This window comes from Rhizopus microsporus, assembly GCF_002708625.1.
Source record: "Rhizopus microsporus ATCC 52813 unplaced genomic scaffold scaffold_26, whole genome shotgun sequence".
Lineage (NCBI taxonomy): Eukaryota > Fungi > Mucoromycota > Mucoromycetes > Mucorales > Rhizopodaceae > Rhizopus > Rhizopus microsporus.
In genome coordinates this window covers 39,686-67,557 of record NW_019671941.1, presented here as the reverse complement: position 1 = coordinate 67,557, position 27,872 = coordinate 39,686, and the positions used below count along the sequence as shown (strand labels likewise).

The window sequence follows — 27,872 nt, the reverse complement described above, 5'->3', positions numbered from 1 at the left end:
ACTGTTACAGTCTTTAAAGGCAGTTTCATGAAGAAAAAGAAAAAGAAAAAGAAAAAGAAAAAGATGAGTTGACAATTCTACATAGCTGTCAAATTATACTTAAATACGTACGGCATAGAATGCTAAATAGTATAAAATGCCCAGCTGATTAATTACAAAAAAGATGATGAGTTGAGATAACTTGTAGATTTTCAAAGACAAGAGACAGGGATAAACAAGGATTTGTGAATTTAGATATTTGAAAGACAATGAAAAGGAAGGCTCTGCTTATACTTTTGGTACCTGCTTACTGCTTATATATCATTTTATTTTCCTTATTAATTACGCGTAGACTCTACTTTTACCTTTTATGGAAATTATGATCTTCATTCTATAACAACAATCTGCAAGTTTTTGGCATGTGTCTACAAAAAATAGAATTGTCTATTTATTTATTTTTTCATTCACTTGTCTCAAATCTTTTTAGCGGACGTCTTATTTATTTTATAAAGTGTCTAACTTATTTTTTTGAATCGTCTCATTTTAGCTTCGGAATGCATATGAATCTCATTCTGGGATTATTATTTTGGGCTACGGCCATCTTGGGTGCAGTGTGGTTACTCTTGGTTGCACTCAATGTTTATGTCAGATCAACAAAAGACGCCAACAGAGCAAGACTTATACGCGATTTAGGTGAACCAACAGTCCGTCTTGAAGAACCATTGTTTTTAGGTTTATTTCATCCTTACTGGTAACATTTATATTAGTTCATTTCATAATCGCTCATCTATTCTCTTAGCAATGCAGGAGGCGGAGGAGAACGTGTCTTGTGGACATGTGTTCGCGACATTCAAAAAGAGTTTCGGAATGTTATTTGCGTTGTCTACACTGGCGATCTGGATGCCTCCAAAGAGCAAATACTTGCAAAAGTGAAGGTAATCATACGTGATACATATATGTGTATATATAAACCGTATCTCTCTTTTTTTTTTTAGAATGGTTTCAGTATTGAGCTTGATCCATCTCGACTCGCCTTTGTATATTTGAGGAAAAGATACCTCGTGGAAGATGACAGGTAAAATATTGAGAATTTGCTTTCTTTTCTTTAATCACTTATGCTTATCATAGATACCCTCGTTTTACTTTAATCCTCCAGAGTTTAGGTTCAATCTTTCTTGGATTTGAAGCGATCAGTCAATTAGTACCCGATGTGTTCTTTGGTATAAAAAAAATATAGTACTTAAAGAGAACAGCCATTGACAATTTATATCAGACACCATGGGTTACGCTTTCACTTTCCCTTTAGTACATTATGTCGCCAATATAAAAATTGCAGCCTACGTTCATTATCCGACTATTAGCTCAGATATGGTCAATCGTGTCTATGAGCGTAAGGCTCAATACAACAATGATATCAGATTTGCTCAAAGCACTATTTGGACAACTGGAAAATTGATGTAAGTCTATATAACACAAGCACATATGTTCTAATAAAGAATAGATACTATCGACTCTTTGCTAAATTGTATGGATTTTGTGGATCATTTGCACAGGTAGTCACTGTCAACTCAACCTGGACCAAAGGACATATTGACTCGTTGTGGCACACTAAAGCAGAGATTATCTACCCACCCTGTGATACTGAGAGGCTTAACAAATTACCTCTGAAAGGAAGGAAGCCGATGATTGTTAGCGTTGCTCAGTTTAGGCCTGAAAAAGATCACGCATTACAATTAAAATCTTTGGCACGATTATTTGAAAAATATTCACAGTGGAAAGACACAAAGGTAGAGCTTGTCTTGATCGGAAGTTCAAGAAATGAAGGCGATGCAAAGAGAATAGATGATCTACGTGAACTAGCGAAACAGCTAAATATCCAAGTATGCTATTAATGCAAAGGACCCATTTCCGTATATTAATTTATTACAGGACTTTGTTCGATTTGAAATCAATGCGCCTTATGACTTACTGGTGTCCACTTTAGCAACAGCCAAGATTGGGCTACATACAATGTGGAACGAACATTTCGGCATCGGTGTTGTAGAGTATATGGCAGCAGGGCTCATCCCTGTAGCACATAATTCGGGAGGACCTAAACTGGATATTGTCACTAGTTATGATGAAAGACCCACAGGATACCTTGCAGATTCAGCTGACAGTTTTGCAGATTGTCTGCATGCAGCATTGTCACTGTCAGAAGAAGAATATGAAAAAATGGCTTCCAACGCTCGAGCATCAGCATGTGATAAATTTTCAGAAGATGCCTTTAGTTCAGATCTCTTGTATGCCTTACGTCCTTGTTTAACATAAACCTTTCTTTATGTGCGCGGATTTAGTATACATAAAAAATGAAATACAAGTTTTATTTAAATATCATTGTTGCTGTTACTGCTACTTTCATTTGACACGGATAATGTCTGCATTACTCTTTCCAACAAGGGGTTTCCTCCTAGCCTCTTGATTTCTGCAAATGCTTCCTGTTCTTTCTTGTAAAGGAACTCGCGAACATACTCAAAGCTACCTGTCCTTTTGATGATTTCCAATGCGTACTGCTTTACTTCTACAGACGTTGGCTTTTGAGAGATGATATTTAATAATTGTCTATTGCTCGGATCTGCTCTTATGGCATGAATGATTGGAAAAGAGAATTTGCCTTCAGTCAGATCCTCGCAAAATCCCTTGTTTTGGGTGTACTTTGGCAGAGTGAGCAAAACTTTTTGATAATTGATGGTCATCACTTACTGTATTTGACTGAAGATTCATGTAATCATCACGTACTTGGAAATGAACACCAATGATATTTACCAATGGAGTGTAATCCCTAAATGTTGGTTAGCTATACTCTATCTTTATTTCTCTTTGGTAACTTTACACTTGGCTTTTACTTGCAGCTTGCATCAATCTTACACCAAGTCTCAACAGACCGCTTGTTTCTATAAAAAAAATAAGAAAAAACTGTTGCTTTAGATAAGAACAAACACATACTGTTGTTGACCATTTCAATATACTCTTCCTCTGTTGGACACGTTAAGCTATCTCTCCAGTATAACTCGATGCCTTGACCTTGATGAAGATGTATGAGCTCTTCGGTATAGATATTAACCATTTCGGGAATATTGAGCTGAATAATATTTTTCAAAGCAAGGAAATACACGTAGTTGGCAGTATTGATCGTTTGAGGAATACCATAGATATGATGAGCCACAGGAACACCCCTTCTCAAGTGTGAATCATCTTGCACGTCGTCGATCCTAAATAAAAAGGTGAGCTCATATAAAGAAAAAGTAAGATTCGTAGTTATACATTAGACTTGCTGTGTGTAGCATTTCAATTGTCTTGGTGATGATCTTTAACATGTCCTTTGGCACATTTAGCCATGCGTCAAACGCGGTAATGAATTTCGTTCGGACGTCTTTTCCGGGATGAGAGATTAGGTAATTATAGGGTTCGAGTAATATCTATTAAAGAAAAGGTTGGTTATCTAATCAGCGTTAAGCCTTTAGTATTACTTTTTCCTTTGAGTCTGGCCCTTTATTGTCTGTAGACATATTTAGTGAAGAAAAAGAAAAATATATGCAGACGTGTGCCTGACCCATTTCAGTTGACTGTCGGACTTTATTGAGAACAAGTAAAAATAAGGCATATGATCCGTGCTTTTTACAATCAAAACTTAAGAATAGTTCGATTTTCCGCTTACAGTGGTTTCACAGCAACTGTACGATTGTCTGTTGTACCCAAGACAAACCTTGCTGGATCCATACCTACTTCCAATGTGGTACAGGCTTCCGTAGCCGCGCTTTATTTTCCTTTTATAAATAAACCTTCCAAAGCAAGCACAGCTTTGTTTGAGAGGAAATCAATAAGCATATAGCAACTACATTAACAACCATGCCTTCTCTGAATCTTGAATAGGTTGTGCCGCGGTTTTTGTCGTAAATGGAGACACTGATGACGGTGAAGTTGGAGCCTGAGCCGATATGCACTGAAGCGGCATATTGAAGAAGTTGACCAAATATTTTAGTTAAACATTTTTACTCAGTGACTTAACAATATTAAAGCATCTGTTAAAGGTAACGGTATTAAAAGGCGCTTCAGCACTTTAGTGGTAGAATCGAACAATATAATAGCTTGTTCCTATATATAGCGCAGTGAAAGAAAGCAAAGGGAACCTAATGCTACTTTCAGTAGCAGGTTTTGTTATGTCAACTTTGGAACTGGAAACATGCTGACATAAAAGAGAACCTACAGCCCCGTTGCAAAAGAGGTATTACATAAGAGCTAGCTGATGTTTTTTTGACCCGTTAACATTAATTACTTTTTTTATTAGCAAGCTGATCGCATCGCTGCCGAACCCACTGGTATTGACTATATCACTGTTTAACGCCTATACCCTCGCCACCGCCGTGCAAAACAAAAGAGCAAAGCCAGTAAGTATTGCAAGATATTATAAATTTGTATTGCATCTAAACATGACCTTTTCTTAGACACACTATTACTTGAAAAAAAGGGCATTTGCGGACGAACCTGTACTTGAAAATGTTGTCAGGATTCGTGTATTATTTCACTTTAATACAGTCCGCTACAAAGACGTCCGCTAATAAGATTTGAGACAAGTGAATGAAAAAATAAATAAATAGACAATTTTATTTTTTGTAGACACATGCCAAAAACTTTATAAACCCAACTCTTATTTTTACTATTTAGGTGCAAAAACCAACAATGTTTGGAGGCCATGGCTGGTACAACTTCTCGTCATCACCTTTGGAACCGTGATATGGTGGCCACTTTAAATTTCAGGCACATCCTTTTTGGGCTGCGTGAAAACGGAAAAAGACCAGAGCGCCTTTGCAGACTCAACGCATCTCCTTCTGCTGGCTTCAAAAGAAAGGCGACTTCATCAGCTAGTAGTAGACCAACCAAGAAAATAACCAATCCTTTGAAGTTACCGCTACATTAATCCATGATACAGAAAAGTCTTTGAACAATAATTCGTTTCGTCTACAAGTTTTTGGCATGTGTCTACAAAAAATAAAATTGTCTATTTATTTTTCATTTTTCACTCGCTTGCCTCAAATCTTTTTAGCGGACGTCTCATTTATTTTATATAGTGTCTAACTTATTTTTTTGAATCGTTTCACTTTGCTTAAAAAACTGTATGGAAGAAGTTAAAGCTACTCTGGGTTCTAAAAGTGAACGAATGCCCCAATAGTCACGCTTTGTTTAAGCAAAAGAGGAATAGACAATATAGTTAATCCATCAAATAAGATCCGCTTTGTGTATAATCATGGTGCTTTATTAAGATGAAGGATAGAGCAACTTTTTTGCTATTGACTGACAAGTCAACGCCTTACAATCATCGTGTTCAAATAGTGCTGTTCTTCCTAAACCTCTCTTTGTTTCGGCATTTGAATCCCAGGCTTTTTTCTCTTTTTCATCACTTTTTCTTTGCTTTATTGTCCTTCCATTCTCTCTCTCTTTCTCTATTTTCTTTCTCTCTCTTTCTTTATTCTCAACAATGTCTGGAAACGCAGAATGGGATCGACTTTGGCAAATTGCGCACGCGACACCTGAAGATTTTAGTTCCTGGGAACAACTTATTCGCGTTGCAGAATCAGCAGAGATTACGTCTACGAGTCCACCTGAACATATTACCAACTTGGAACTTGTGTATGATGCATTTTTATCCAAGTTTCCACTCTGTTTCGGCTACTGGAAAAAGTATGCTGACTGGGAAGGAATTGCACGCGGTGGTCAAGGAGCAGAAAGAGTAAGTACCAACTAAAGTCACTTTCCATAATAATCATTTTATTATAGACGTTTGAAAGAGGAGTAGCTGCTATTCATAATTCGATTGATCTCTGGAATCACTATCTTGATTTTAAATTAGTCACAACAACAGACAACCAAGAACTGGAAAGGTAAAAGGGAAGCAAAGAAAAAAAAAATAGCCTAGTATTCATATCCACGTCAGATTGTTTGAACGAGCCGCTGCGAATGTTGGATACGACTTTTTAGCTCATCCTTTTTGGGACAAATATATTGATTTTGTAGAGAAACGAATATCCGACCCTAAAAAACTAATTGAACTGATGAACCGTATTGTGATCATACCAATGCATCAATATGCTCGTTATTATGAGAAATGGAGAGGACTTTGTGCAAATACAAAGCCGTCTGAAGCTATCAATGATGCTACATTGCAGCAATTTTTATCAGAGATTAAGGCAGAAAAGGGAGAGTTGATAGGGGATGCTCTTGAGAAGGCCCTGAGAGAAAAGTTAGACGTGCAAATAGCTAAAGTATACAAGGAAACACAAGAGGGAACAAATAAACGCTGGGTGTATGAGGCAGAGATTAAACGTTCATACTTTCATATCAAGCCGCTAGATAGGCCTCAGCTTCAAAATTGGAACAAGTATTTAGACTTTGAGGAATCTGTGGGCGACGTCGCTCGTATTCGAGCACTCTATGAGCGATGCCTTGTACCATGCGTAAGTAGAGCGTTGTATGATTGTATATATACTAACTAATATTGCTTTAGGCGCAATATGAAGAGTTTTGGTTACGATATGGGCAATGGTTAGCCAGAAATAACTTGATCTCAGAAGCCAAATCTGCATATGAAAGGGCAGCTTATACGTTCCTATCAAAAGATAAAATACACATCAAGCTTGCGTTAGCATTAGTCTTGGAGGAAGAAGGAAACATAGATGAAGCAAGATCAACATACACATCAGTACTGCAATCAAGTAATGAACGTATACACAAAGCAATCAATCATCTAACATTTTTCTTTTAGCTCCTACACATATTGAAGCCATTACAGGTTATGTCCATTTCGAGCGTAGACAAAATACAGATACCTTTGAATCTCTCATCGGTCAATATATCAGTTCAGCCTATCTAGATGAATCTGCAAGAGCCTATTTGACTATTCAGTATATTAAATACCTACAACAGGTTCATATAAAGTTAGAAGCTGCATGCATACTCATTATTAAACGCTCCCTTTTTCTATAGAAAATGGAATCAGACAAGATAAGAGAAATGTATGAGACCCATTCTAGTGCATACGCCAAAAACAAATACTTTTGGATAAATTATATCAATTTTGAACTTGGATTGTTTGATAAAGAAGCCAATAAGCGTATTATAAATGTTTTTGAAAAAGCAAGAAAATCTTTGTCAGCTGAAGATCAGCAAATCATTAATAACCGTTATAGGAGTTATTTGATGGAAAGAGGTGATGATGTTCATTTACTGAATAGAGTGTCTTTACATGTCTCTTCAGAGTTTAAATCAGAAAATGAAGGACCAAATGCTTTAAAGCGCCCACATGGAGATGATAATAATAATAATCCTTATGCAAAGCAACCACGTTATGATGCATTCGCTGGCTATGGTCAGCAATCAATGAATTATGCCGGTAACTATTATACTCCACAATAAGACCTTCATGTACACATATACACACATGCACATTTATATAAACGTACCCAATGATAGAAGAAAAAATGGCTGCAGAAATAAATCACAAACTATTTATATTTATTTCTTTTACAATATGCATTATGTCTTTTGCTTCTTATGACTTGGCCAATTGGAAGACTTTACCTCTTTTTCATATGCGTTCATATCAGGCATCACAATGTTACTTAGGACACGTATTGCCTTGACTGCTGCTTTTCTTGGATTGACAATATCAATGGATCCCTTTTCGTTAACATTGATGATTTCATAAATATGCTTAGACCTTGAATAATCTGGCACTGTCTGAGGATTCATCCAGAGCTTTGCTTTATCATGCAACAGATGGGTTCTACCCACTGTTTGATTTAATACGTTACTCTTTTCTGGAATATATCCATATCGTTTGTGACCACAATCTAATATCTTCCACTGCTGATAGCATTCTTCAAGCCAGATATGATTGACGATCGTCATGCTTCTGTTGAGTGCCTCTTTATATTTATCGCTCTTTTTCGATCCACAAATCAAATGTGTCGCCTGTTGGTCCATCAAAGGATTGAAAACGGCGCCTGTATGAATGATGAGCCTTCGAAGAAAGTCTCTGGGCACGTCTCTGTATCCTGTGATAGAGACATGTAAATGGTCCATACCGGGAATACCTCCTTGTGGAACAGGATAGTCCAGAAGAGTACTCAAAGGCGACAGCACATATCCTCGTGCTAGTGTGTTGGTTAGCCACCACAGGCTTGCAATGGTCTTGTTATCCTGAAATGCCTGAATGCCTTCTTCTGTTGATCGATGCTTCAAGATGACAATGGTAACAGGGGTATCATAGTCAGTTGATACTGCTCCTCCAGCACGTTTTATACATTGAATCAATCGAGATTTAAAATTGTCCTTGACGTGGATATCAGTACCAAAGTATATGACTTGATCTGCTAAAACTGTACAATCTGTAGCATCTTTTAGATGATCTTGATTTGGATATGGATGAATGGTTGCAGGTAATGTTGGGTTATATACAGTGGGAGTTGGAAACCGATATGAAGTGATATCTATCTTTTCTCCAAATCTTAAACAGTCATCTAGCCATTGTGGTAACACTACCGGAATGCGATGGTCTATACAGTGTTGATATTCTGCCTATAATCCATTGGTTAATGCTGTTCCTCCTCTTTTTTCCTTGTTTTCTAATTCATTACTCCTCTTGGGTTAATACAAAGCAAGTGTGTGATATCTTCTGTCAGATCATTACGGACTTGTCCTCCATGTTCCCTTATCTCTTCAGTCAATCTTTGGACGTCTACTTCAGATATCTTTTCCCGCTGTTTTAATATCTTGTAAAAGTAGACAACAATAAAAAAAACACTTACGTCTAAAATAAACAAGACAACACCTGATAAGAACTGGTTAGGTTTGGATGGTGAGTAATATTGTGTCCTAACAAAGAAGAGTTAATGAATATATTCAAACAGAAAGGGGAAAAATAGTCCTTTACTCATGTACAAATCCATTAGTAATGGCTGTTTCTATCCAAAGAGGCTACACATAATAAAAACAATTTAGTTGTAGAAATAGAAAAAAGAGTCAACATACAGTGACAGAATGCACATTAGGCTGATCTAAACTCTTTTCTAAAGACACGTACAAGTTGAATGTATTATCGTTATCTGCGGAAACTGCACCATTGCTCTCAAGTAGGTTGATCAACTATTGTCTCTCTTTTATTAAATCTTTCATTTTATTTCAATCTTTTCTTACGCGTGTTCTTGTAGTTGATTCAAGTGAACTGTCTATTGAATAGACGACATTTCTAAAGATGGATACAGATTTTTTATCATTCAAACGTCTTCCAAGCTTTAGTTCATGCCTTGACATTTAAGACTAGACAAAAATAAATAAATCCAGAGTCTATGGGCGCAAATCCAAAAAAAGAAAAAATTGTCACAGAATTTGAAGGCATTGTGGTCACCTCCCATTTTGAACTGTATGCTTCAAGATTTTCGCTGCAAGCATTGCCATTTACTCTCTGATTTTGCAAGCCAGTAACAATCACATTGTTTTGTTCCATTTCAGTAATTGGATTCGTCCTTGGAACGCTCCTTGTCTTCATGGGTCTTTTAGATAAATCTTGATAACATTTGTATGTCGTATGAGCTTTAGTACAAATCTATAGTCATCATCAAATTTGTCACGAAGTATCTTGAATTAAGATAATCTTGTGTTTGAAATTTTCGTTTGACATCTAGTGGATACAAGTAAAAGGAAAACTCCTTAGTTCTACGACGGCGCCTTCGAAGACGGTGCAAGTGGGGCAGCACTGGTAAACGTAAGGATTATGGCACTCGAGATAGATGAAGGCAGCAGTGAAGGTAGAATGTTATCAAATAGTAAATTGCTGGAGCCACTGGCAATAACAGTGATAGAAGAAGATACTCTCTGCCAAAAGATCGCCCCATGTAAAAATAGTGCTTGGTTATTGCGCTATTACCAAGATTGACCTCACCAAACTAATTGGATGACCAAAATCGTGCTATATCAGTGTTGAGATGATTATGTCGGGTCGGATATCATATTTCTTTTCATATGACAGGCTGTTAGTTCATCACAATGTTATGTTTAGGTCTTGGTCAGGCAGAAAGGGTATCATAATAGGTGGCTTGTAGATCAACTTCCCTGATCTTGTCCAAATGCAGCAATCAATTTTGTGATAGCTTGATCAGGCTAACGTAATAAGTTACACTTTGCTTGGATGAAGAAAGAGTATAACATCTTGAAAATGATGCTCATTTCACCATCTTCCATACTGTATCTCCATATACCATCGCGATGTACACAGCTTGGAGATTAAGCGTACGAAGGAGAAGTATTTGTATAATAAACTCATGCATCACGCAGAAGCACTGTAGAGAATCTCTCCAGCCACTTTTACACCTCCTTTTCTTTAAAACCTGACGCGATGCTAAGCTGCTAGTATTCAAATGTATTTTTTATATAAAAATTATACAATACAACTACGAATTAACAATCAGATCTATATTTCAATAGAAGCTTATTTATTATTACGCCTTGAATAACATGTCCTACTATATAAACTTACTACAAAAAATCATCCAATGAGGAATGAGGAATAGCATTCTCCTTAAAAATAATTCATGCAGCCAAGGAATTTTTTTAACTCAGGAACGCTTTTCAAGGTCACAATGTAAACAAACCAAAAACTATAAAAGGAGACTTCCATTCCAAACTTTTTTTTCTCTACACTCAATCTCTATAGTTTGCCCAATTCCAAGATTGAAGGAATGCTTCTAGAATATTGCCGGATGTTGAAGTGCCGGGTAGCTGGTCTTTCCCGCTTCGGGGGGAGAGCAAGGGTTCTTATTTTTCTTCTCTAAGTAATATGCTTTTTTTATTATTAGGATTGATATAAATGAAAAAGACAAAGATAAGGGCTTGCGAACTCTTTATGTTTCTAAGAAAAATGAACAACGCTAGAATGAAATGAATGACTCCTTTTTTATTTATTTATTTACCTTGAAATAGTTGACGCCTTACCTTTTTGAGCAAAGCCAGCTTAGGTACTTGTGAAGTGTACTTATATGAGCACCCTTTTTGTTCCGAAAAAGGGTGATCATTCCATTTGAATACAAGAGGCCTTCTAATAATCCTTTTCTTAGAGTTGTTATGGCTCTAGTATAATGCCTTGCTCAAAGTTGTATACATGAAGTAATCTGTTAAAGCACCATATAATATCAATAGACTTGTATCATTTCAAATCCTTCAACATTACTTTTACTAGCTAGCAGTCTTTCTTTTAGCTCCTCTTTGTTGCTATATTCACATATCGACAAGACGTTACGGCAAGCATGAGATGCAGCTAGCCCCTTCAGTTAAACAACATGAACCTACCTATCAGAATCACCTCCACTCTTTTGTGATAATAAATTGAAACTTATTGAGCCTGCCTACGGACGCCTAGGAAATCAATTAATGGACCTATTCAAAGAGCTACGACAAACTGAGGAGAGGGGAAAAAAAGAATCTCGAGTAGTGTCATGGTGAGCGTCTGGATTATATAAGCTATATGAATCATATGAATCTTTGTCGAGACGAGAACCAAAAGATGAAAGGGTCTTGATCAATATCTTGAAAAAGTAGTTGGATGTGTAGTGTGTAGTTATGGTATTTATGACCCTATAATGGCTATCTACCTATTGCTTTCATCTAAAAATTATCGCTGGTGACTTTGCGAAGGACTTATGTGAGAGCTTGTTCGGGTAAAAAGGGGCCGGATCATCAATAGAAAGAGGAAAGACCTAAGCAGCCGTGTGTGTAAGACGATGATCGCCCACATGTGGATAGCTGGATTTACCACTGTGATGCTAGCCAAGGCATCAAATCCTAGTACGGTTAAACATAGGTATCCATAGGATGGTCCAGCCAAATTGAAAAAGATAGCTTTGACTCAAGGCGGCAACTGAGTCCGAGCTTATTTCGTCGACCAAATCAGAAAAAGGTTTTCAACTAAAAAATAAAAATAAAATAAAGTAAGCGAGATTGAGCTTTTAATTAAAACACATTTTATCTTTAATGAAATGAATCAGCATTAAACTTGATCATGAATAAAGCGAATACCAAATGCATGCACTGCTGTGTTTATAAGTAAAAGCATCTTTGGCAATATTAACCATAGGGGCCGACAAAGTAAAGGCTACACTTGATCAACAAGATGACAGCATTCGTTACTTCAGTGACAAACCGCACTGCCACCACGTCTTTCCTCTCTAAGGCATATTGAGTTATTCTTCTACTATTTTATCTCCATATAGGCTTATTTTTATCCATTTCATGCATTTATGTATTTATATTCTTTTTCATGGTTATAAAAGCCTCTTTTCTCATCGTCCAATAAATTACATTTTATAATACCTTTCATTCATGATACGCGAGTATCCGTGCCAATAAAGTGATTAAGTGAAGTATGTCGTGTACCTTAGTAACCCATCCTGTTTCGAGCGCCATTTGAAATAGTTTATGCAGACCTGGAAGATCCATTGCTTTACTATAAAAATGAACACCTAGCCATCAAATCTTTGACAATCATAATTGTTGCTAATGCTAGTCTACATTTCGCAAACAGAAAGGAAAAGGATCAGGATATAGCAACAGGAAATAGAGGATGAACATTTTACCTTTTACCTTTTTTCATGTGCATTAAAAATAAAAATAAAAACATTATACACTTTTATGTTTTCCTAAGCTAGCAATTCAATCACCTACATTTCATGTTTGATAAACTGGCTTTGATACATGAAGATTAGGACGATTGGATTTTGGTGCTTTTTAGCAGAAAGTCATAGTGGCTAACCAAATATACCAATCATGATTGACTTTCTTTCTTTGGTTGATAAATAACAACTGTAAGCCTTCTTTTTCTTGTTTACTATCAGCTGTATTTTTAAAGATACCGTCCTCTCTCAATGTTTTTCCTTGTACATTTAATTCTCACCTTACTTTTTTTACTCATTATTAAAGAAAACGGCTAGAAAAATAGAAAAACACATATTGAAAATAAGAAAAGTGAAGCGATCATAATAAAAAAATTATGCGTGTGTGTGTATGTGTGCGTGAGGTCGACTTTCTGTAAACAAGCGGCCATACAAAAGAAAAGGACGCGTGAAAAAATTTTGCAAAAAAAGGGGGGAGGCGTTCGGATTCTCGGATATGTTCTAATATGGATAAGATAGAGAATGATCTATTTATTTATTCATACATTATTGGAGAAAAGAGGAATAGTTCATTTATTTTCAGCCTAAATAACATGTTTAACATAAACAAACAACTATAAAAGAGACAATTATTCTTGCCTTTTTCCTTTTTTTCTTCATTCTTTATCTCTTTTAAAAATTCTCCTGTGCTTTTATTATTCCCTATGTTGAAAAGGTATAACAGCGTTTGGGTGATCCCAAAGGACATATAATTAATGCCGTTGTTTAGAAAATTCACTTTTGCTGACTCTATTTCATGGTTCTCGATGCATCTTACTCTATCATAATGATCTCTCACAGGGTGAAACCTTAAAGAAATCTCTGCTACTCGCTAATACTCAAAAGATGCTTGCTACTGCTTATCAATACACTCAAACAATCAAACACTCGAATACTCAAACAAATACTCAAACACCTACTCATGCTTATCAATGCTTGAAAATGCTAGTGAATGCCTGTCCCATGTTTATCACGTCGAAAAGCCCCTAAAGAAATCTCTATTTGTTCTCTAATTTTGACTATCAAAAGAAAAAATATCTCTGCTTATTCAAAGCTCTCTCTCTCTCTCTTTCTTTGAAAACCAAACTGTTGCTTACTTAAATATAAACTTCATTTTGTTACTCCCACACTTTGACTTTTTGTTCTTTAAGCTTAATAAAATATATTCATCTGACGCACTTTTCTTTGTCTCTGGTAACCAAGGAAACAATAGTTTAGTGATTTCTTCATGTGCATCATTATAAAGCAGTTTGGGGGTAATTATCATTATATAACCTCACATAGGTAGCTCTCATTAGTGAGATGCCATATATTAATATCAGGCTGCGCTATACAAACGCACAAGCGTTCTTCTAGGCTCAGATTCACATCCATGTATCGTCTTTGAGCATTATGTCATCGGACTCTTTTCATTGACGGAACGCATTTCGTGTATAATAGATCTTCACTTAAATGTGTTGACGATCTATTGGGAGTACGAAAAAAGGCATCCTTCTGTATCTTCACTACCAAAAGATAAGCTCTTCTTGCTCTATATTTTCATATTTGGTGCATCTCCTTACGGAATTGAAGAGTGGTCCCTGAGAGTATAGGACATATTTATGAAGAAACTCCAGGTAGTTCATCTCCCAGTTGTACTTTTGTGTCATGATTCATTATAAACTCACGCATAATATTAGCGCCTCAATAATTCAAGCTGATTCTTTTTTATCATGTTACATTTCTTCTAATTCTATATAAATGCCCTCATTTGTCTCTTTAATTAATTATCACATTACTCCTATTGTCCTTAGGCTATCCGTCTATTCCCTTTTCTCTATTCATCTATACTTACCGCCAATCGTTTCGCTCTTACCTCATAAGCCCTATTCTCTGTAGATCAATCTTCAAGTCCTTAGCGCTACCCTGCCCTGGCTCTTTCCTCCTCCTCCTCCCTCCTGTCCCTTCCTAGCTGAGAATACAACTCATTACAAGGCTGTGACACAAATAGAATCGCCTTTAGCTCTCGAACATTAACATAATGTTCTTTTTCTTCATTTATCCAAAATCTGGATGCTTTCATTACTCTGGATGCGATCCTCTCTATCCTGTATCCAAGGCTTCGGTATAAACTCTTAGGTCTAGTTTCTGCAAGATCCTTGGAGGCATCTTAATCGGGATATCTATTCTTCATTTCTGCTTGTTGGGTTCACCAGGCTAGTTTCTCTTTCGTAGCCTCTGACGATGTACACAGACTCTCTCCCAATCATATATATGTCTTGACGAATAAGTATATATATCGTCCAGGCAATACATTATCCATATATCTCGATTAATTCCTCTAACGTCGAAGCACCCTTCATCTTGAAATGGTGGAAATTTCTCTACAGCTTCGTCCATTGCTTTGTTGAACCACTGGTGATAAGCGGAAAGGCCTCAATCTTCCATGGTCCTGCGTCTTTTTCCATTGACGGTGAGAAACAAGAGCCACGAACCTAGACCTATTATTACTATCATCATATGGCGAGCTTTGTCGATGCTTCCAGTGGCCCATGGTCGTATCATTATTCACCATCATGGTGAAATGGTTACGGTTTGATATAATCCCTCTCTCCAAAGCCCATTAGTCGCTCCAGCAAAAGCACGGGCTTTACGGAGATCTCCCTTCTTCTAATATAGTTGATCGCCGCTAGCTTTTGGCCTCTCTTAAAACTCTTTCGATGACTGGCATGATTGGCGTAATGCTTGCCTTTGTTAATGTTCTTCGCAAACTCAATGTTGTCTAAATCGTCAGTTTTGTTGGCAGAGGTACAACACATCCTCAAGTTGGCCTTGTCACCTATGGCAGAGAGCTGGGACTTTGCTGTTTCTTGCTACTGGCCGATTCTTTTGAGATAAATCTTCCCTAAAAAGAAAAAAAATCAATATTGTATCAGCGTGGTAATAGTATTTGCTACCGCGTAAAATTACCGTTTGATCAAACATTGACAGTATAATCCTGTTTCATGAATTTGCTTACTTGTGTTTTGAAGTATTGCCTGCTTCTTATGCCTTAATTTGAGAACCAAATATGAGTGTGAAACGTGTTATTTAAAGAATTGTATCTGTTAAAGACATGTAATTACTGTACATCGAAGCATATAATTTGAAGAACTCTCTTCTTCCGTCATTGTAGCACTTCAATTGGGAAGTATAAGTATTCTTTATAAGTCCCTTTTCTGTCGTTGGCATTGTTGTATTTGGCTGACTACAATTTGAAGGAGAAGAAGAAAAGAAGAAAACCTAGAGAGCCTATGGACGCGTAGTGTATAGACCTAAAAAAATCACCTCGTGTGTGTAATGCTTGCTTTGTTTATCCTTAGTAGGATCAATTTCTTTTATTTAAAAGACTCTTCTAAACTAAGATATATATTATACCACATATTACATATTCAATTTGACAACTTTATGGTTGAATGTCGTTCCCAAGTGATTGAACTTTTGTCACGCTAATAAACTTGAGCTTCAGCTCAATATAAACGATATTGATGTTGTCTAAAGTACGCTGAAAACAAAGGGCTGATGTTTTCATCAGATTGAAGCACACATTGTGAGCGTTCAATCTCTTGCATAATACTGTTTTCTTCAAGACTGGTTTCGTCAGTGATAAGCTTTGTCTGGTCTGTAGTACCAAAATGTGAAATTACTTTAGCTCTCCAACAACAATTATAGCTTCAGTACCTCTTCCACTCTTATGATTGCAAAAAAGAAAAGCTGAGAAGACCAAAAGATGAGTTTCTGTACTACATTTTTGTGCTTGAAGGTAAGGAAACGCCTTGAGTCTGGATGTATATGCTCCACGTCGTACATGTCTTTCAGATCTAATTTGCACATTAAGTCTTTTTCCTCTAACTCTGTATAAATAACTTTTGGGAGGATAAATTGATAGTGTTTTTGTATTCTTCTTCCATTCGAAACCGAGTAGCAAATTGTTGGTACAACTCCTCGATTTGTTCAAAGGAGAGACTCTGATTTGGTTGTACACGGTGCTCGTCTCGAAAAAGGCTAAAAAGAGATAGCTTGTTATATATTTTCAAGTAAAAAACGTGATTCGAAGAGCTTATAATAAATTTTGTCAACTGAGAATTGATGTAGGTACGACCAGCAATTTTCTTTTTGTTCTTGAAATAAAGGCAGCTTGTGGCTGAGTTTGATTTATAAAAATAACGCGACAACAAAAAGTATTGGTATGCGTTGTCAATTTAAGAAAAGGAATTTTATCAAAAGGGGTAAAGAGGAACAAGAAAAAGTTGGTTGATAAAGAAATTACTGTGTGAATATAAAAGAGAGATAAAAATAAACAAAAGAGTTTATTACATCTTTTTTTTTTTCTTATGAAATACCTGCCTATTCTAAGTCGACTATTGATTGTTGGGACATTCTATGAAGATGCTTTACGAACATTCTGGCAGTGGGAAGATCAGGCATTTTATCTTCAAAGGGTTCGACATATCCCCAAGGCTGTAACACTTACATTTTTAGCCGTCAATTTATCTGTATGTGTTTCCTGTATACACATACCTATTTTGTCTAACTTTTATCTGTTAGTGCATGACAATATTTGCAACATGTGTAGTATTAAAGAATCGAATTGGATTATCAACTGCAGTATTAGTGGCTTTAAGTTTATGTCAAGCATTTGCATTTGGGTTATTAAATGATGTGGTAAAAACGTATAATTTGTATGATGACTATGACTTATTGACCATAAATCAGATGGTTCTGTTGCGAACTCTATCAGTAACAGGTGGTCTACTGTTATGCATGACAGAGTCCTTGAATCAAAAGAAGTCAAGAAACTTAATGTTTGCTTCTCTTCCTCAACTGTCACCCATAGATAAACACAAATATCATCAGCTCGCCGGTCGTATCCTTCTTGTCTTTCTATGTCTTGGCTTTATTCTCAATGGTGAGTGGAGTATGTTACGCAGAGTTATCCTATTCGTCGGATTGGCTGCATGCGCCATGATAATTATCGGATTTCAAGCCAGATGGTCAGCCACACTGTTGGTTGCCTTACTCTGTATCATCAATCTCCTTGTCAATAACTGGTGGTCTTCAGCACATAGGTCCCATCAAAGAGAATTTCTCAAATATGATTTCTTTCAATGTCTCAGTATCACCGGAGGCTTACTCTCTCTCCTCTCTGTAGGACCTGGTAGACTCAGTTATGACGGAAAAAGAAAAAAGGAAATTTGAGAAATAAAGCACATATTTATTTGTTCTAGCTCACTCCTGGGTTTCAATGGCTTTACTACCTTCTTTTTTCTCTTATGAACCTTTCTCCAACCTCATTTCAAAACTCTAAAGCACAACTTTGCTTTTATTATAAGTTAGACAAGAAACTTGTCAAGCACAAAAACGAACTGATCCAACCTGGTGGCACGTTTTCGACTGATGCTGCTCACGTCACGTTAAAGATCCCTCCTCATACCAATAATAAAGGCGGTTATATACTGTCATTTAGCGTCAAAGCGAAAAAGCCCATCGAACTTGCTCAATTCAAAGCAACATTTATGACCGACTTGCAAGACCAGCGTATGTTGGCAAATGGTTTTCAAAGTTGGAGTCAAGCAAGAGAAATGACAAAGAATGACAAGATTAACCCTATTCGATCCTCTATTGCCTGGTATACACAACTGAACCTTCAAGGGTAAAATCAATATACACACGTAATACTTTATATATTGACTATTGCTCATAGTGATTATGATATATTTCAGCACTCTGGCGAAAGAGGCGTCATTCACTCAAGTAGTTACACTCACTTTCGAGACATGAAGAACGTTCTTTCCTTTTTTGGATCCGTGTCCGAACAGTACGGCTATACTTACTTCATCGGTGACTTTAATAGCAATTCCCTCAGCATCTACAAGGACGTGTCCGGAATGCGACTTGACAAGGATGAAGAGATTGAACTCGTACGCATCTTTATGGCGCAAGGATTAGACGCAGAGGCAGCCATCTGGGACGATTATGCAGAGTTTTACCCTGACCGCAGATGTATTCGAGGCAACAACATGAAGCGTCACGTGAATGGCTGGACATCCTGGTACAACTATTATGGAGACGTGAGCGAGCTAGTGATTAATGAAAACGTGGAGGCCCTCAAGCAATTTCAGTATCCAATCGACATTTTCCAAATTGATGATGGATTTCAGACTGCGATTGGTGACTGGCTATCAATTAACGAAAAGTTTCCAAGTGGCATGAAGGCTGTGGCCAGTAAGATCAAGAACGCTGGATTTAAGGCAGGACTCTGGTTAGCTCCTTACGCGGTTGGGTTTAACAGTCGTCTGGCTCAAGAGCATCCAGACTGGCTCATAATCAATCCTGAAACAAAGAAGCCTGTCGTGGCTGGACCTAACTGGGGCGGATTTTATGCACTGGACATGTATCATCCTGGAGCACGTCTATATCTAAAAGAAGTCTTTGACACCGTCTTGCACGATTGGGGATTTGACATGCTCAAGCTTGATTTCTGTTTTGCTGCTGCCATGATTCCTCGCTGTGGAAAGTCGAGAGGCCAGATCATGTGGGAAGCTATGGACTTGATCCGAGATCTTGTTGGTCCAGACAAGCTTGTCCTTGGCTGTGGTGTTCCCTTAGCCTGTGCATTTAGAAAAGTAGACTATTGTCGTATCGGCTCTGATGTTGCTCCTTGGTGGGAAGGTAATGTTGCTATTATTATCTCTTAAATTGTTACTAAAAATAAATGTGTATAGATAGCAAGCTAAAGTTACTTCACGTTCGAGAACGCGTATCAACAGCCAATTCGCTTGTTTCAACGCTCAGCCGATGGTCCATGTCTGATAGAATGTTCGGCAATGATCCAGATGTCATGATTATCCGTAACCAAAACAACAAGCTGACACCCAGCGAACGATACACTCTCTGTGTGCTTAACAACATCCTTGGTGCCCTTGTCTTTAGCTCCGACAATGTAGCACTGTACGGTCAGGATGAACACTTGCTTTATGCAGCAACGTTTCCCAAAGTGATAGCACAGGTCAAGAGAGTGCTCGAGTTTAGAAAAGACTGCTTTATGGTCCAATACTCGGTCCAGAACGGATCTGTGGTCAATCAGTATACAACATACAGTAACCTAACCGAGGAAGAACAAGTGATTTATTTACCAGAATCTTCCAAAGACACTCACCTCTTGTTTGCTACCTCAAGTGAGATGCACACGGCCTATTCAGACTATAACGAACCTATCTTTTATCATCCTTCATCAGAGGTCAAACTCAAGATCCACGAGACCAAGACGTTTCTCCATATCCCTCCAGAGAGTGACAGTCTCTTGTTGTTAGGCACTACAGCTCATATTGTGCCAGGCGCTGAATTAGAAACATTTAAAAAAGAAGGAAAGGATGACATCAAGATTAGCTTTAGATTGGAAAATTCTAGACGTCATAAAGTCTATTTCGCATTAGGAAAGTATCTGCATACAAGTCGATCGTTTGTACCACCCGTCTGCAAGGTCAATGGTAAGCAAGCAGAACATACTTGGATTCCAGTACATGGATTTGGAGAGGGAAGAGTCAAGAGTGAAGTATTAGCGTTTAGCTTGGAACAATATTAAATTGTTTATTAGAAAAGGGATATAATAATAATAATAGTAATAAAGAGAGTTGTATTATCAATTGTATATATAAAATGTATAAAATTATGAATGTGAATGATATTTACAATAATGCATGAAAATAAACAGAGTCTATATGTATATGATATGCCTTATACGTGAGAGCGAGGTACTTTGGATGAAACAGCCGAGAGAACCTTGGCAGCAGCATGTCTTGCTTCCATAAAAGAAGATCGAGACACAAGTGATGGTCGAGCACTACTACTACCTTCGTGATGATCATGATCACGAATTTCCTCTTGACTTGATCGAGCACTGCTGTTAGCACTACCAGAATCATCTGTTGGATAAGTGGGTGCACGAGGAAGATCATCAAGAGCAGTATCATAGCTTGGTGGTTCCTGGGCCTCATCGTAAGCAGGAGGGTTGGGCTTTTCATTCCACAAATGCTCACGAGATGTAACGACGAGAGGTACCTCGAGAGTGCAAAGAGTCAAGTGAGAACCATGCGAATCCTTGTGTTTCTTGGAAGATTTTTTTCGATGGCTTTTGATAGCTGGAATCGTGGCCAGTTCTTCGCCACCACTTGTGTAGCCATTAGAATGAGAGCGACCCATGGCAAAAATAGAGACAAGCGAGGAAGCAGAAGAGGAACGACTGAGAATGGGCGAACCAGGAGTAGAACCAGGAGGAGTGGAGGATGGGCTACTATGCTTGGTATCGACATGTCGTTCGTCTTCAGAGAAAGCATTCCATTCGGTATCAGTTGCTTCTGTTTCATAAGCAGATTCTTCCTCTTGATCGTCAGGCTGTGAGTCGTCAAGCATGATATTAACTACAAGTGCATGAGTCACTTTCATCAATCGACTATTCAAATCGGCACTGACACGAGGACAGAGACGGAAGAGGGCATTATAGTCTGCCTTTGCCTTGGGATCATAGTCAGGAGCTTGGCTTGGATAGAACGTGCTGTAGCCCAAAGGAAAGAGGTTGTCCGTCTTGCTGAGAACGGTGCTGGCATTGCTATCTGTGGTTCGGTACTGGATACGCTCGCGTAATGCGCACGTCACTGTTCGTATAGATTGTGTTTCTGGTCTTTGAAGCTGCATTTCAATGTTGAGTCGGATCAGACCACCTTCACGATAAGCAATGCTAGGCGCAGTCGCTGAATAGCGTAGTTTGTTGGTATGTTGCTTGCCCTCGTACGTTTCTCGAAGATCTGCCATATTAGTGTGATCATTGAGTAAACAGCGTTTGATAGGGATATCTCTTGATGCTTGGATGTCACTTGAAAACATATTGGGGCGATGGATGGCGGCTTGTAGTCTGTATCGAATGTAACCTCGCTTACCACGAAAACTGGCAGGTAAATTGGCTGGAAGATCGAATCGGAAAGGGTAGGCGTATTGACCAGGCATCAAGGTGTGTACTAAGCCGTCATCACCCATAAAGTGGATATCTTTTGAATAGAGCGTTCTGCTTTCCGTTCCTTCTGTGTTGGAGACACTGTAACCAGTGCCCTTGATATTGACTTTACAACGACCCTCTAACCAAACAATGAATCTTCTAATCTTTACTGGTTTATGAACTTGAACAATACAGTTTCCAATGACAGAACAACCTTCTGATTCATCATTGGCTACGCCACGCATAATCCCAGTGAATGAAGGGTCTAGGTCAAATAGAATAGTTGCATCTTCTTTATGTGTCGTCTTTAAATGCGGCATTCAATAATGTAGAAAATAGAAAAACGAAAAAAAATTTTTTTAATTGATTTATGCTATTGCTTCCCTTTTATATATAGTCGCTCGAACATTCGGATCAATGTTATAGATTGTTATCAAATTTTAAGTTCCGTATTCCCTTTTTTTTATATAATTTTCCGGAAAAGTTTATCGATAGAAGCAGAAATAACGCTCAGTCCCTAATATTGAATTTTGCATGCAATAATTCATCGACTTGTGCAACCAAGTCTGCTTTAAGTCTTTTCGGCTGTATTCCATTATCTTTAAGAAATTCCTTGAGTGAAGCATTTGAAGCCTAAATAATAAGATGAGCCCTCTTTTTTTCTTTCTATTCTATGATTACCTTTTGAAGTTTATTGTTATTCCAAAGGACTGTTATAGTGTCCGCATCCTGGTCTAATTTTAGTTTTTTATCAAACTTATCATCCAAACTACTGCTGCTCTGTTGAGTTTTGACACTTTGATCTATCTAAAAATGTGCTAATCATTAACCAAAAAAAATTTTTTTATCTTTTTATCTCCACTGGTTTGTTTACCTTCCGCTTTTGGCCTACTGATTGACCAGCAGACATGATGTCGTGCTCTGTAATGGTATCTAGACCAACCAGTTGCTTGGCTGTTTCTATATCTTGTGCCATTTCCTATTGATAATCGTAAGCACATCATCCATTGTTTTCAGTTTATTATTACCTGATCAATGTATTCATAATTAGGTAATAGCTGATCTGATTGAGGTTTACTTTCTAATTCAAGTGCAATAGCTTGAATCATGTTGTAATGGTTTCGGAGATCTACAGAAATAGGTTATCATTCAATGTATATCAATAAATATAAATATTTGCGTGGATTCTCATAATGCTTCGGATTATATCCCTTGCTGGTAAATTTATTGACAAGTTCCTTAAATGCTTCAATGCTACTCGTGTCAGCTAAATACATATCAAGTGAGTCATCGTTATCTATCGTTCATTCATATAATTACCCTTTGGGGTGGATGAGAATGGAATAGGTCGTATCTCATCGGCATATGGCAAAGTAACGATTTGTAATCCAGGGGGCTCAATTTGATTTCCTTCTTTATCTTTACGTTCCGCCTAAAATAAGGGTTGTTTATATAATCAGGGTAAACATTTGCTTTTAGTTACCTGAGGAACAAGAGCAGCTAGCTTGGGAGCGACATTTTTTCTTCTCATAAAGGAACAAATGGCGATCTTGCTTCTTTTGATCATTCCATGCAAAAGGTGAAAGAATAACTTCGTGCTGCCTTCATATTGCTAATTAAGGGAGAAAATTGAGTAATTATCGTATATCGTGGAATATCTCGGAACTTACGGATTCATCGGGATAAATAAAATAAGGATGCGTTACTTGATAATGTGGTTCTAGTTCTTTTAGACTTTTAAACCCTAATAACAGCAGACCTAATAATAACAATACTTGTTAGTTTCTCTCCTATCAGTACGCACTGTTGCAGCACACCTGGTTCTTTAAAGTTGATTATCTCTTCTATCTCTTTACTCGTAAACACAATCTTTTCTCCTCCATAATCATAAGCACGCTTTATATCCATTTTTGTTAAATATTGATCTGTGTCGACACATTTCCAGCGCGTGATCGTGCTCGCTTCTTTTACTTGCTCTCCACTCGTATAGAAATACTTGTGTGGGCTGACTTTCTGTTCGATGATCATGTTGTATCCTTTTACTCCTATACAAAGACCCTCATTGATTCGGAAAGGAATACGAAACTCGGATCGACCTTTAGCTTGTTTTGATTTCACAATAGTTTCCAAATGTTCTAATCTATGCACAGAGTCTTTAACAATCTCTGTATAAAATAAATTTGGATCAAATAGAGCATCTCTTTTGTTAAAGAAAAACAGCTCAATATCTATTCCAATCGTCAAGAGATCCTAAAGACGTATTGAGTCATATGCATTTCTTTTTCGTTTTCTACTTTACCCTGGCTCGTTGAATCGATGTTGGCTTGTGCTGTGTAGGATTATCATTATTGGTTATGAGTATCATTCGCTTGGAAGCATATTTGGGTGCACTAGAAATATATATATATATATCAGTACTCATTATATCAATTTAAGCACATTACCTTCCAAAGAATACATCTGAACAAACCCAAAAGAGATCACCCAGTGGACATTCTATTTTACTGCTACCATAGTTATCTCGTAATAATGATATATCTATGTTGGTATTAGCTACACTTGTCGCTGTCACTTTTTATTGACCCTCTTACTTTTGATATATTTATCCACCTCCTTTATTATTGAAGCATCAGGTATATCCAAACTCTGCAATACATAAATACGTTCATTATTTGCTGAGTTATGTTTCTCTTCCTATACAAAAAGAGCGTGCTCAGATATTTTATCAACACGCTACCGGGGAAAGACGTACTGTGTTGAATAATATGATACCCACTTGGTCAGCAGGATAGGCCAATACTTTATAGAGCATAATACGCTTTATTTGATCAAACACGGTCTGGATCGGGGCAATTCCTTCCATGTCCTGCTCAAACATGGTAGGATGACAATCAATAGCAAATACTATACTTTCTTTATAGTTGTACTATAAGCAATAAGTTGTCTTGATCACGCATTACAATTGTTTTTGCTTTACTTCTACAATCTCTTGTTGTTCTTCTTCTTCAGGAAATAGTGATTGACTTGCTTCATTCATTATTTATCTTTTATTCTTATATACGTTTGCAAGAAAAAAAAAAAAAAAAACAAGAGAAAGTCACCCGAGCTTTTTATTTTATTTTATGAATACATTATTTACAAACATACATTATACAGTGTCAATATTCTTCTTCTTGATAAGGATCAAACCAAGGATCATCAGTATTGGGTGGAGGTGAGGTTGTCAGATTTTGTAATTGCCATAACAAAAGCATGACGGTTGCTGAAACAGTGGCTGCTACAAAAACGGCTGCAATAAACTTTTGTAAAAATGGCCCATGTTTACGAAAAAATCGTCTTATCACTGAATCATGACAGTAATTGGCCTGTGAGCATGAAGGAATGGACTGATAAAGCGAGTCATACGAAGGCGGAAGATCTTTGGGTATCAGATAGGTTGTATTAGACATTCACAATCAATCATTGAAGAAAAAAAAAAGAGAGAGAAAAGAGGAAGAGAAACACAAAAAAAAAGCTTCACAAAAAAAGAAAACTTTATTTTAATTCCCGCCAGCTCCAGCACATTTTTAAGACAGAGTGAGTATAAAAGAGAAGGAGGCTTTGACTAAGCATTGAAACCAGGTTCCTTTTTTTTCTAATGAAATTACTTACCAGTTCTATTGTTTCTTTAATCCTATGGACAACCATTGTCTCTGCTAAATGGTGTGCCAATATAAATCAATACGATACTACCTGGGATTATTCTGACAGATTGCAGGACCTGATCAACGAAGCAAATCGTTTGCGGTAACACAGCATAATTTATACTAAAGTGGCAATGGACCAACAGATGTCGTAGAAACCCTGTTGTCTATCTTGATCCAGGCGTTTATTCTATACGTTCTGATAAACCAATTCTATTGAAAGAAGGTGTTTCTCTCAAAGGCAATCAACAATATCCTACTATCATTACTGTAAAAGACAAGAATGCACCAGCAATCATTGAAGGTACACTTTTAAGACTAAAAATATGTATGTGTGTCTTATATCTCATTTCAACAGTTGACTCAAGGAATAAGAACTGGTCCATTCAAGACCTTGTGCTTGAAAATGTTCGCATTGAAGTCAACAATCAACAAAATGAGGATGAGGTGGCTATCTACAACAATGTCTTTTTCAATGGAGGTCGTGGATCGATTGTGGCTAAACAGAGCAATAAGCTCTACATCGGTAATATATACACCAAGATAATTACTATTTGTAAATAACATTCCTGTTTGCTGTAGATGGTAATATATTCCTTCGTGACGAATTGCATGCTGCTACAGAGAGATATCCTTCTTACAACACGACTAGTATGTAACTCTTTTTTTTTAAAAAAAAAAATGACCCTAAATATGCTTTCTTCTAGACACTGGCATTTTGTTCCAGACACAAAAGGAAAGTGTAGTTTCGAACAATATCTTTGGGTAAGAATAGAATTTCCGAGCTTACAAATGTACTAACTGACAGATAGCATTGACCTTCGTAACGTTGATGAATTGGAACCCGTCATCAATCCTTCTTTAAGACGATCCTATAATAACTTGCGATATGTGTACAACTGTCTCAATCGAGACATACCTGACGAACAAGGCTTCCTTGCTTCAGGTGTCCAGCTGTACTCTACAAATGATATCACAATTCGAGAGAACATTCTGGTAATGAAGAATTGGTTAATTAGTATAAATTTAAATTGATATCAACTCGTCACTCAGAACGCAACATTCCCTGATACAAGACAGATTCACCAAGATCATGGTATCAGTATTGTAGGCTCTAATCAAACCTACATTTACCAAAACTTTATTGCTGGCTGGCAGATTGCTGACTTTGGTGGTGCTGTTCGGTTCACTTCTGCTGTAAGTGCCCCTAAAGTGATCAGGGGGTGATTCATTCTAACTTTTAGTACAGGTAGACGGCTATGTGATCTCTAATTATCTTGCCAACACAGGCATCATGATGTATGCTGCTGTCCACGCGGATTTCTTACAAGTCAGCAATATGGTCATTCATAATAATTTCTTGTACCGGTTCCTTGGCAGCGAGATGTCTCCACCCGCACCTTTGAGCGGTTGGCTCTATGAGGGTATTACATTTTATGATTTTTACACAGCTCGCGCCAACTACACGAGTCCAAAGCCCGTGTGGGACAGCTCTGTGGCTATCTCTCCTCTTGGTTGGCACATTGTCGTGTCTAGTAACAAGTTTGGTGCAGTCGAAGATTTAGATCCTAATGTGATTAGCTTGGGTAACTTGGATCCCAAAGAAGGTTTGGTTGATAACAAGAATTGTTATGTGACTGAACCGCTCGAATATAATCCTTTCACGCGCGATCCTACCGTTTCTTTACTCTGGCGCCAGATATATGAAGAAGACCGTACGACGAAAAATGGCGGCAAAGTGCCCAAGGTAATAATAATAATAAAAATAAGCTTGCGCAGTAAACTTACTTTGATCTATCTGTAGAGAGTACATAAGCATATAACCAAGGACTTGTATAATGAAATTCCTGCTGCACTCCGCAACTTGCCCGTTCCTAGTTTCTGGAGAGCCTTCACTCTCAAGAATAATACGGTGCCCATGATCTCGCCCGAAACTCCCTGTTTCTCTTAATAGAAATAAAACATACGCTATTTTCAATATGAACGCTTGTTTTTATTCAAAATCTTCGTCAAACACAGGTACACCCCATGTAGGTCTAATGAATCTTTTTGTCGTTGTCTTTGAAATTTCGTTGATTTGATGAATCTCTTCATCGTTCAATTCAATAAGATCAATATTAGATTGGATACGCTGCAGTAAAACAATAGATACAATCATTAGCTCCAGGATTTACAATCATGTGTCACCTTACCTCGGGATTTACACTTTTGGGTAGCACACTGCTTCGAGTAACTCCCCAGGAAAGAAGGATCTGAGCGACAGACTTGTTACGATTCTGAGCGATCGTGTTCAATACAGGGTCTTGTAATAAAGTAGACTGACTAGATCCCAAAGGAGAGTAAGCACTAACATGAATGCCCTTTGAGTTGCAGTAATCCAAGAGCTTGTGTTGAGGTAAATAAGCTACAGTATATAGGTTACTATTTACTCTTTTTTTTTTTAATTCATTAACAATCTACATC

General features: G+C 37.4%; 13 protein-coding genes across 13 annotated transcripts in view; 6 read left to right on the top strand and 7 right to left on the bottom strand.

Moving 5' to 3' along the window:
• The first annotated feature begins 451 nt into the window (after positions 1-451).
• Positions 452-2,317, top strand: RHIMIDRAFT_78416 (asparagine-linked glycosylation protein 11-like protein). Its single transcript, XM_023615690.1, has 7 exons — positions 452-730; positions 779-914; positions 975-1,054; positions 1,108-1,199; positions 1,253-1,436; positions 1,481-1,859; positions 1,909-2,317. Exons 1-7 carry the CDS (start codon positions 534-536, stop codon positions 2,287-2,289), a joined length of 1,449 nt encoding a protein of 482 aa, XP_023461849.1. The 5' UTR covers positions 452-533; the 3' UTR covers positions 2,290-2,317.
• A 28-nt stretch (positions 2,318-2,345) lies between these two features.
• On the bottom strand, positions 2,346-3,527 carry RHIMIDRAFT_247970 (geranylgeranyl pyrophosphate synthase; the record flags this gene model as incomplete). Its single annotated transcript, XM_023610467.1, has 6 exons — positions 2,346-2,672; positions 2,722-2,800; positions 2,852-2,912; positions 2,965-3,230; positions 3,283-3,437; positions 3,489-3,527. The coding sequence occupies 6 exons, from the start codon at positions 3,525-3,527 to the stop codon at positions 2,346-2,348; spliced, it is 927 nt and encodes a 308-aa protein (XP_023461848.1).
• A 1,079-nt stretch (positions 3,528-4,606) lies between these two features.
• RHIMIDRAFT_270036 (uncharacterized protein) lies at positions 4,607-4,981 on the top strand. Its single transcript, XM_023612162.1, has one exon. It carries the CDS (start codon positions 4,712-4,714, stop codon positions 4,934-4,936), a length of 225 nt encoding a protein of 74 aa, XP_023461847.1. The 5' UTR covers positions 4,607-4,711; the 3' UTR covers positions 4,937-4,981.
• Positions 4,982-5,494: 513 nt separating this feature from the next.
• RHIMIDRAFT_208410 (uncharacterized protein) lies at positions 5,495-7,428 on the top strand (the record flags this gene model as incomplete). The annotated part of the gene is made up of 6 exons (XM_023607054.1): positions 5,495-5,746; positions 5,794-5,897; positions 5,951-6,470; positions 6,521-6,728; positions 6,779-6,939; positions 7,000-7,428. 6 exons carry the CDS (start codon positions 5,495-5,497, stop codon positions 7,426-7,428), a joined length of 1,674 nt encoding a protein of 557 aa, XP_023461846.1.
• Positions 7,429-7,529: 101 nt separating this feature from the next.
• On the bottom strand, positions 7,530-9,370 carry RHIMIDRAFT_78360 (BRCT domain-containing protein). Its single transcript, XM_023615689.1, has 6 exons — positions 9,211-9,370; positions 9,046-9,159; positions 8,948-8,991; positions 8,823-8,889; positions 8,652-8,765; positions 7,530-8,592 (listed from the first exon to the last, which is right to left on the bottom strand). Exons 1-6 carry the CDS (start codon positions 9,325-9,327, stop codon positions 7,549-7,551), a joined length of 1,500 nt encoding a protein of 499 aa, XP_023461845.1. The 5' UTR covers positions 9,328-9,370; the 3' UTR covers positions 7,530-7,548.
• A 5,819-nt stretch (positions 9,371-15,189) lies between these two features.
• Positions 15,190-15,649, bottom strand: RHIMIDRAFT_78315 (uncharacterized protein). Its single transcript, XM_023615688.1, has one exon. The coding sequence runs from the start codon at positions 15,512-15,514 to the stop codon at positions 15,284-15,286; it is 231 nt and encodes a 76-aa protein (XP_023461844.1). The 5' UTR covers positions 15,515-15,649; the 3' UTR covers positions 15,190-15,283.
• A 1,419-nt stretch (positions 15,650-17,068) lies between these two features.
• RHIMIDRAFT_241874 (SURF4-domain-containing protein) lies at positions 17,069-17,933 on the top strand (the record flags this gene model as incomplete). Its single annotated transcript, XM_023609666.1, has 3 exons — positions 17,069-17,230; positions 17,283-17,399; positions 17,451-17,933. The coding sequence occupies 3 exons, from the start codon at positions 17,069-17,071 to the stop codon at positions 17,931-17,933; spliced, it is 762 nt and encodes a 253-aa protein (XP_023461843.1).
• A 74-nt stretch (positions 17,934-18,007) lies between these two features.
• RHIMIDRAFT_241873 (glycoside hydrolase) lies at positions 18,008-20,319 on the top strand (the record flags this gene model as incomplete). The annotated part of the gene is made up of 3 exons (XM_023609665.1): positions 18,008-18,387; positions 18,439-19,406; positions 19,460-20,319. The coding sequence occupies 3 exons, from the start codon at positions 18,008-18,010 to the stop codon at positions 20,317-20,319; spliced, it is 2,208 nt and encodes a 735-aa protein (XP_023461842.1).
• A 152-nt stretch (positions 20,320-20,471) lies between these two features.
• RHIMIDRAFT_247966 (uncharacterized protein) lies at positions 20,472-22,046 on the bottom strand (the record flags this gene model as incomplete). The annotated part of the gene is made up of 1 exon (XM_023610466.1): positions 20,472-22,046. The coding sequence occupies one exon, from the start codon at positions 22,044-22,046 to the stop codon at positions 20,472-20,474; it is 1,575 nt and encodes a 524-aa protein (XP_023461841.1).
• A 37-nt stretch (positions 22,047-22,083) lies between these two features.
• Positions 22,084-24,776, bottom strand: RHIMIDRAFT_78258 (ATP-dependent DNA helicase ii). The gene is made up of 13 exons (XM_023615687.1): positions 24,479-24,776; positions 24,318-24,420; positions 24,171-24,264; positions 24,026-24,116; positions 23,544-23,976; positions 23,397-23,485; positions 23,210-23,338; positions 23,047-23,158; positions 22,907-22,993; positions 22,755-22,855; positions 22,601-22,705; positions 22,408-22,533; positions 22,084-22,359 (listed from the first exon to the last, which is right to left on the bottom strand). Exons 1-13 carry the CDS (start codon positions 24,602-24,604, stop codon positions 22,237-22,239), a joined length of 1,719 nt encoding a protein of 572 aa, XP_023461840.1. The 5' UTR covers positions 24,605-24,776; the 3' UTR covers positions 22,084-22,236.
• A 26-nt stretch (positions 24,777-24,802) lies between these two features.
• On the bottom strand, positions 24,803-25,404 carry RHIMIDRAFT_269994 (uncharacterized protein). Its single transcript, XM_023612161.1, has 2 exons — positions 25,381-25,404; positions 24,803-25,302 (listed from the first exon to the last, which is right to left on the bottom strand). Exon 2 carries the CDS (start codon positions 25,173-25,175, stop codon positions 24,885-24,887), a length of 291 nt encoding a protein of 96 aa, XP_023461839.1. The 5' UTR covers positions 25,176-25,302; positions 25,381-25,404; the 3' UTR covers positions 24,803-24,884.
• On the top strand, positions 25,364-27,360 carry RHIMIDRAFT_241869 (uncharacterized protein; the record flags this gene model as incomplete). Its single annotated transcript, XM_023609664.1, has 9 exons — positions 25,364-25,512; positions 25,565-25,713; positions 25,768-25,935; positions 25,992-26,060; positions 26,117-26,174; positions 26,222-26,405; positions 26,463-26,606; positions 26,659-27,156; positions 27,214-27,360. The coding sequence occupies 9 exons, from the start codon at positions 25,364-25,366 to the stop codon at positions 27,358-27,360; spliced, it is 1,566 nt and encodes a 521-aa protein (XP_023461838.1).
• Positions 27,361-27,872, bottom strand: part of RHIMIDRAFT_78225 (GCY protein) — a 1,421-nt gene continuing 909 nt past the window's right edge. The window contains exons 4-5 of the mRNA XM_023615686.1: positions 27,602-27,813; positions 27,361-27,540 (exon numbers count right to left, since the gene is read on the bottom strand). Coding sequence (XP_023461837.1) covers positions 27,403-27,540; positions 27,602-27,813 — 350 coding nt within the window. The 3' untranslated portion in view covers positions 27,361-27,402. The remainder of the gene's footprint in view (positions 27,541-27,601; positions 27,814-27,872) is intronic.

What these genes read in the sequence shown, in the direction of transcription:
- RHIMIDRAFT_78360 (XM_023615689.1), bottom strand. Translation starts at nt 9,327, where the DNA reads ATGTCAAGGCATGAACTAAAGCTTGGAAGACGTTTGAATGATAAAAAA. An exon ending in CTAATGTGCATTCTGTCACT is followed by an intron (nt 8,992 to 9,045) that starts GTATGTTGACTC and finishes TATTATGTGTAG; the next exon opens with CCTCTTTGGATAGAAACAGC. An exon ending in TTTGTATTAACCCAAGAGGA is followed by an intron (nt 8,593 to 8,651) that starts GTAATGAATTAG and finishes AATGGATTATAG; the next exon opens with GCAGAATATCAACACTGTAT.
- RHIMIDRAFT_269994 (XM_023612161.1), bottom strand. Translation starts at nt 25,175, where the DNA reads ATGTCTAATACAACCTATCTGATACCCAAAGATCTTCCGCCTTCGTAT.
- RHIMIDRAFT_78258 (XM_023615687.1), bottom strand. Translation starts at nt 24,604, where the DNA reads ATGTTTGAGCAGGACATGGAAGGAATTGCCCCGATCCAGACCGTGTTT. An exon ending in GTATCATATTATTCAACACA is followed by an intron (nt 24,421 to 24,478) that starts GTACGTCTTTCC and finishes CTTTTTGTATAG; the next exon opens with GAAGAGAAACATAACTCAGC. An exon ending in GGTGGATAAATATATCAAAA is followed by an intron (nt 24,265 to 24,317) that starts GTAAGAGGGTCA and finishes ATACCAACATAG; the next exon opens with ATATATCATTATTACGAGAT.
- RHIMIDRAFT_270036 (XM_023612162.1), top strand. Translation starts at nt 4,712, where the DNA reads ATGGCTGGTACAACTTCTCGTCATCACCTTTGGAACCGTGATATGGTG.
- RHIMIDRAFT_78315 (XM_023615688.1), bottom strand. Translation starts at nt 15,514, where the DNA reads ATGTGTTGTACCTCTGCCAACAAAACTGACGATTTAGACAACATTGAG.
- RHIMIDRAFT_78416 (XM_023615690.1), top strand. Translation starts at nt 534, where the DNA reads ATGCATATGAATCTCATTCTGGGATTATTATTTTGGGCTACGGCCATC. An exon ending in AGTACCCGATGTGTTCTTTG is followed by an intron (nt 1,200 to 1,252) that starts GTATAAAAAAAA and finishes AATTTATATCAG; the next exon opens with ACACCATGGGTTACGCTTTC. An exon ending in CGAAACAGCTAAATATCCAA is followed by an intron (nt 1,860 to 1,908) that starts GTATGCTATTAA and finishes AATTTATTACAG; the next exon opens with GACTTTGTTCGATTTGAAAT.